General features: G+C 47.6%; 1 protein-coding gene across 2 annotated transcripts in view; it reads left to right on the top strand.

Annotated features, from left to right (window-relative positions):
* Window positions 1-4,481, top strand: part of LOC107104038 (MBT domain-containing protein 1-like) — a 15,827-nt gene extending 11,346 nt beyond the window's left edge. Inside the window, exons 13-17 of one of the 2 annotated variants that reach the window (XM_015403943.1) lie at window positions 1,439-1,521; window positions 1,682-1,916; window positions 2,048-2,119; window positions 2,920-3,051; window positions 3,166-4,481. In XM_015403943.1, the coding sequence (XP_015259429.1) occupies window positions 1,439-1,521; window positions 1,682-1,916; window positions 2,048-2,119; window positions 2,920-3,051; window positions 3,166-3,287 (644 nt within the window). In that variant the 3' untranslated portion in view covers window positions 3,288-4,481. The remainder of the gene's footprint in view (window positions 1-1,438; window positions 1,522-1,681; window positions 1,917-2,047; window positions 2,120-2,919; window positions 3,052-3,165) is intronic. The other variant, XM_015403944.1, reaches the window with a different exon arrangement.
* Window positions 4,482-7,135: the final 2,654 nt, after the last annotated feature.

Raw genomic sequence — 7,135 nt, 5'->3', positions numbered from 1 at the left:
TAAGGCCTAAGGGGGGGTTGGTCAGCCTCTGGTACCTTGAGCCGCCCAGCGCTGCTTCAGCCGGCGTCCATTGCACTTCAATCCAGGACCGGCAAGGCCCTCGAGGGACCGGGACTACCCGAGGCCGTCGAATGTCTAGGACCGGCAAGGCCCTCGAGGGTCCGGTACCAGATTAGATGATGCATAAAGAAAACATCTTTTAGTGAAATGTGTGACTGACGGAGTAAAGACAGGAAGCACCATGGAGGGAGAGCTAGAGACATAGACCCTGTTTAGGTCTTGATGCTTCTCCTTTAACGCCATCATCTTCATCATTCAGAACCACAGCAGGAACCAGTGGAGAACCAGTTAGAACTACTGGGCAGCACATTCATTTCCATTATCAGAGCTGTCAATTATTCATGTATTTATTCAGGTGAAGGTGCAGGCCGCTCTAATACTGGGCTACATTTCTATAAAGTTAGATATGGACCCGGGAAGCTGCATCTTTAGAGGTTGTAGGTGGTTTAATAAGGCAGGAGGCGTAGCAGCAGGATCCCATGTTTATTACTTTAGAATTTAACAGGTCAGACATATGATTTCTTATCATTTATTTACATAATTTGCAACTAACGATTAATCTGCAAATCGAAAAATCTGTCAAATATATCTTCCATTAATCGATTACTAATCAGATAGCTACAGGTTCTTTAAAGAAGACCAGGTAAAACTAAAACTTTTCCACTTGAGGAGTTCTGGATTACAGAGCAAATTGGCAGATGGAAATAATTTTGATCTTAAATGCAAAATGTTTATATATTTTTTTACACTATTGGTATAATTGCTGCTCTAAGTGGATCCGTCAGCTAAAGGAATGTCTCTGTACTCCAATTAACGATTATTAAATTAGTGATTAATGATTATTTCAATAACCGATTAATTTGATTAATTGTTTCAGCAGTAATATAATTGTTATCAATACTATTATTGTGGAACAAAGGAAGTGAGACAAGAAATAGCGCCATCATCAGGATACCTGCTAGTTCTCATAGCATCCAGCAGATGGCGCCATTCTAAACCATCAGACTGGAGCTTGACGTTGGGTTTTAGCCAGTCTAGTCAAAGTGGTTCCTTGGTTCCTTTTGAAATGACATCACTAGAGGTTTCCGGGTCAGGCGCTCCAGACAGCAGAGAAAACGGCGCTTTGCCTCCAGCATCAGAACGATGCAACACGCCATCATGGTAGATTCAGGGTGGAGCTTAGTGACCAATCTTAACCTCCAGGGGAGAAAAATGTCTGTATTAAAAAGGGGAACCTGTGCCTGCAGCGCCACCCAGTGGTGGATCCCATCCAGAGAAAGGGTGAAATAGTGTCTGGAAGAGACGGTGCTGAGGCTGTTGTCTGATGTTCTAACCAATGTTTTCTAGAACCTGTTTGTTGTGGTTCTCTGTTCTCCAGGCTTCACTAAGCTGCCATTTAAATGGTTTGACTACCTCAGAGAAACGGGCTCAGTGGCTGCTCCTGTCAGACTCTTTAACAAGGTTAGACTCTCTCATTAAAACACTTCTTCTTCTTTTCCTTCCTTCTTTCTTTCTTTTCTTCTTTTTCTTCAGCTTTTTTCTTTTTCTTCCTTCTTTCTCCTTTCGTCTCTTTCTTCTTCTTCTGTGGGCTGTGTCCATCAGTTCCTCGCTTGCCTTGCAGGAAGTTCCCAATCATGGTTTCCGGATAGGCATGAAGCTGGAGGCCGTGGATTTGATGGAGCCACGGCTGGTGTGTGTTGCCACGGTGACCAGGATCGTGCACCGGCTACTGAGGATCCACTTTGACGGCTGGGAGGATGAGTATGACCAGTGGGTGGACTGCGAGTCTCCGGACCTGTACCCGGTGGGCTGGTGTCAGCTGACGGGCTACCAGCTGCAGCCGCCGGCCTCTCAGGGTAAGAACACCACCAGGAGATGCACTCCCCACTGATCCAGGACCATCTCAGATCTCAGTCAGGTTCTGTTCATGAACACAGGATCTTAACGATGAGTTTGAGTCGTTCTTTAAGAAAAACTTTGCTTTCAGGTCACAGAGACGCGCCGCTGTCCGTCCCCAAGCAGAAGAAGAAGACTGCTCAGTACAAAGGACAGAAGAAAAGTCAGTGAGCCTCCATCTTCCTCCTCTTCTTGTCTCTCCTCTTCCCATCTCTCCTCTTCTTGTCTCTCCTCTTCCTGTCTCTCCTCTTCCCGTCTCCCCTCTTCCTGTCTGGAACCTGCTGGATCAAACCGGTTCTGTCCCATTGGACGCCGTAGACAGAGAGCAGCTGAAGGTCTCTGCGTTCTCCACTAGTGAGGAGTTTTTCTCTCTTGGAGATCAAGGTGGCGTCGTTTACTCTTCTTTGCCCGTAGCGCCTGAGAACAGCTGTGATTGGTGGGCGGGGGCGGGTATGGTTCAGCAGGAGGAGCTGAGATGTTCCCCTCTAGTGTTTTTGGGTGGCGCTTTAGCTAGAGACTGTCCCAGAACCAGAACTGAGCTTTGGACCTGTTTGGTTCAGTCAGACGGCGTCTGAAGCCGTGGGAGGTGATGGGCCTCTCCTTCTGTTGGACCTTGTAGGTTCCCCTCATCAGGAGGATGATGGTCCAACTAGAAGTGTCTATGTCCAGAAGGTCTGTTGAACGGAAACGTTCAAAGAGAAACCATCTGGACCTGGTCCCGGTGTCTCAGCGGTGGTTCTGTTTTGGCTCCCAGAACCTGGAATAGCCTTAGATGTTGTGCTGTAGGACATCCGGGTCGGAACCGCCCAGATGGGTCCAGCTTACCAGGGGCCGGTTCAGACAGGTTTGGTTCTTGGTTGTGGTGGGGGCTTTAAACTTCTACTTTCCTCTTGGTTCCACTTGAACGTCTTCTCTGACCCAATGAGCCCCTGGTAGCTGACCCAGTTCTGGCCTGGTGTTTAGAGAGGAGGATCCTGATTGGTGGACGGTCAGGCAGGAGGAGGAGGAGGAGCTTCTCAGGAGATGAAGAGCAGAGTCCACCCAGTTACCATGTCCAGGGGCCCGCGGGGCCCCGGGCCGGCCTCCACCAACCAGGTAACCCCGCCGTCTGGTGCCGGGCGGGGACGTGGAGCACCGACGACCCGCGGAAGAGACGCCCTGCTGGTGGAGGAGGTTCTGAGGCGCTAACGTTCTGCTGTCCCCCTGCAGAGTCTCTGCTGAGGACCAAGGAGGACTTGATGGCCGACGTGGACGAGCTGACTTTCGCCCACGGAACCTCCGACCAGGAGAGCAACGGGTCGGGCAGCTACTACATCAAGCAGGAGCCGTGAGGCGACCCGGTCCAGGAGGAGGTCCGACCATCTGCCACCACACTGAGAAGCATTTAATGAGCCAGTTCTGCTCCGGCCCGGTTTGGGCCTCAGAGCCTGAGGAGAACCTTCTGCTTCTCTGCTCCAGAACCTTCTGGGCGGACCGTGGACCTTTGGTTTGTTTATAGTACTTGAAGCTTGGATTGGACTTTCTGCTGTTTTTGTCTTTGTTGCATTAATGTTGGGATCCAGAACTCGGTGGTTCTGGTCCCAGTCCCAGGTGTACATAGGACCGGTTCCGAGAGCTCAGCTTCACCCCTTGTTTTCAGGTCCGGTTCCCTCAGCATTAATACAGAACTTGCTCTGACACAAATTCAGGCCCAGCTGCTTTCCCTCCAGAACTCCTTCTTGTTTCCATGACGACCGGCGCCGGTTCAGGGAAACGCATCATTTTGATCGCGAAAGGTTCTGAATCAGCTGCTGGGATCAGACACCTGGAAACCGGGCCGCTTCTCCGGATCAGGACCATTTCTGCTGCTTTAGGCAGCATTCAGCATAGATCTATAATAACCAGATGTTTACGCTGTTTCTCTACTACCTCGTGATGCCAGCAGCTCATGGATCAACCAATCATCTGTCGCCTTTTATGCAACGATTCCTGATCCTGACTGACCAGAACCAAACATGGACCCGTTTCAGAGTTATGCAATAACAGAGCAAATCTATTTAGAAATATCCTTTATCCCTGCATTGTAGAACTCTAACCAATAGATCTAGCTGTGATTGTTCTGTTCGAGTCCGGAACCGGCGCCACTCTTTCCTGCTGAGAAATCGAAGATGTTTATATTTGTGACATTTTTTGGTGAGAAAATATATTTCAGATTCTGATTTGTCGGATCTAGTTTTTTATTTGGACCAAGTTTCTGATTCAGAGGAAGAACCTTTCCAGCAGCTTCAGCTTCTGATAAATGTTTTCTATAGTCCTTCCAACAACCTTCAGAACATCGACTGTTAATCCAAAGGAAGATTCCTCAGTCCAGAACCAGATGCAATGATACTTTTTAGCAATAATTTAAAGAGGTTGAAACAAATAAAATGAATTAGTGGTCAAAAAAAAAAATCTGTAAAGGACAAAAAATTGAGTTTATGTTGATTAACTTCCTTCCTCAGGTCTACTTTGAATTTTTGTGTTTTTCATGGTTCCTGCTTCTTCTGTTTGATGCTAAACGTCTTCAGTTGATCAACAAAAACAGAATGGCTCAACTTCCTGTTGGAAGTGGCTCAACTTCCTGTTGGAAGTGGCTCAACTTCCTGTTGGAAGTGGCTCAACTTCCTGTTGGAAGTGGCTCAACTTCCTGTTGGAAGGGGCTCAACTTCCTGTTGGAAGGGGCTCAACTTCCTGTTGGAGTGGGATCACTTCCTGTTGGAATGGAAGGACTTCCTGTTGGTGGGGATCACTTCCTGTTTGAGACTTTAGAGCATTGTTGGGTGCATCAGAACTGCTTCCTCCCCAGGATCTGATTTTCATCCCTCCTTTATTTGGTTCCCTCCAGCTTGGAGTTTATTTTAGCCACTCAGAACCGGTTTGGACCCGCTTTGCCACGCCCACCTCGGCTGAATGTAGAAGGTTCTGGACCCATTTATTCAGACCAACCAAGAACTGAAAACGAGATGTTTTGGTTTGAGCCGGTCAGAATCAGAACCTTTGTGACGCTTCTGCATCTTAAAGCTTTTATTGTTGAACATTTATTATTAGGAGCTAAATTCAGACGGAAACGGGTTTTATTTTGATTTTAAGGCGATTCGTTTCCTCGGCTGGTTTTTCGTTCCCCCTCCCAGATACTAACACGGGTCTTTTGTAGGTAATAGCCCTCAAATGAAATCATGATATGATGGTGCTATATTTACATATATATATATACCTATATATATATTTATATTTGATAAGAATGACTTATTGTGTTGTTATTGTCAGAAGATAATTGTTAATTGTTGAGTTTTCAAATAATGGGACTAATGGGAGTAAAAATCTATTTTGGATACAAATAAAAAAGTGGTAATTTAGTGCTGTGATGAACCTTTGATAGACTTTGTAAATAAAACTATTGTTGGACCAACTTTAATAGATGGTTTCTGTTTTCCTCGTGTTACAAGATGTTCTCCGCATGGCTGTGAAAGTTCATCTGGTGGTTTTTGTAACTTTTACACTGAATAAAGAGCTTATTGCATCCAGTGCTGGAAACCCTGCTTTTCTCTTTACTTCTGCATAAAAGTAAAGGGGGGGGATGGGGGCAGAGGAAGACTCAGGTGGAGGCCCAGAGGAAGACCTGGGGGGAGGTCAAGAGGGAGGCCCAGGGGGAGTATTGGGAGGCCCAGAGGAAGACCCAGGGGTAGGTCAAGAGGGAGGCGCAGGGGAGGGCCAGAGGACGACCCAGGGGGAGGCTAAGAGGAAGACCCGGGGGGAGGCCAAGAGGGAGACTCAGGGGGAGGCTCAGAGGGAGACCCAGAGGAAGACCCAGGGGTAGGTCAAGAGGGAGGCGCAGGGGAGGGCCAGAGGAAGACCCAGGNAGACCCAGGGGTAGGTCAAGAGGGAGGCGCAGGGGAGGGCCAGAGGAAGACCCAGGGGGAGGCCAAGAGGGAGACCCAGAGGAAGACCCAGGGGGAGGCCCAGAGGGAGATCCAGAGGAAGACCCAGGGGTAGGTCAAGAGGGAGGCGCAGGGGAGGGCCAGAGGAAGACCCAGGGGGAGGCCAAGAGGGAGACCCAAGGGGAGACCCAGGACAGGCTGAAGGGACTGTTTCTGGACTGACCTGGGAGCGCCTTAGGATTCCCCCGGAGGAGCTGGAGAGAGGGAGGTCTGGGCCTCCCTACTGAAGATGCGACCCCGGATAAGAGGAAGAAGATGGATGGATGGTCCCTCTGTCCATCCACATCTTCCATAAAAGTTAGTTTCTCCTCCATAGCTGTGGTCCAATCGGGTCCGTTATGGACCTGTTGGGATTTTTTACCCACCAATAGGAAAATATTCTTCATATAATTGTGTTGAAATGGTTTCTCACTGCCTGATCTTCAGCCCAATAGAAAGGCCGCCATTATTTTCACCAAACAGCAGAAACTTGCTTTTTATTCACCAACATCATGTTTCCCTTTTTTGGAGCTAAACTCTAAAAGCTGATTATATTTTTCCATCCAAACTCGTTCCATGTTGGAATACTGAGGTTGTGAGTTCAACACCCATAGCCTGCCATGCTGACTCTCTGAGCCAGACCCCACACTGCTCCCTGGGTGCCGCACAATGGCAGCCCACTGCTCCCCAAGGGATGAGTTAAATGCAGAGGGTAAATTTCTCCATTGTGAAATCTATAAAGTTCATATTGTTGTAAAATATTTCTCCATCTACGTTGCCGAGTTACTCTGAGCTTCTGCATGGCCTGCTCTATCTCAGACCTGTTCCAACCACCAAGAAGAGTCTGATATATTTCTAAGGCCCTGAAATCGTCTGTCCTCCTCTAACAGAGATCACTTTACTTTATTTACCCTTTTTCTGTCCACTCCTTAAATATAACATCCATTCTGTTGGGTTGAAAATCCAAGTTATAACCTATTTTAACTCCAGATCCTAAAAGGTTCCTTAACTTGTTTTCATTTATTATCCTGTGCCAGGTTTTGATTGGTAGCTGCTCCTTTAATTGGCTGAATGACCCTGATTGCTATTATTGCTTGTAACCAGACACCACTGGTTGTCTGACTTTCTTTCCTCTTTAGCTTAAAAGATGGATTATAGATGTCGATCTGTTTCTGTGCTGCTTGAGAACAATTTTCCATTTTGGATCAGGTCTCTCAGTATCAAGTTACACGGTAAATCACAGT

The sequence above is a fragment of the Cyprinodon variegatus genome, unplaced genomic scaffold (genome assembly GCF_000732505.1).
Source record: "Cyprinodon variegatus isolate N-32 unplaced genomic scaffold, C_variegatus-1.0 Scaffold1597, whole genome shotgun sequence".
Lineage (NCBI taxonomy): Eukaryota > Metazoa > Chordata > Actinopteri > Cyprinodontiformes > Cyprinodontidae > Cyprinodon > Cyprinodon variegatus.
This window is presented reverse-complemented; position numbering and strand designations above follow the sequence as displayed.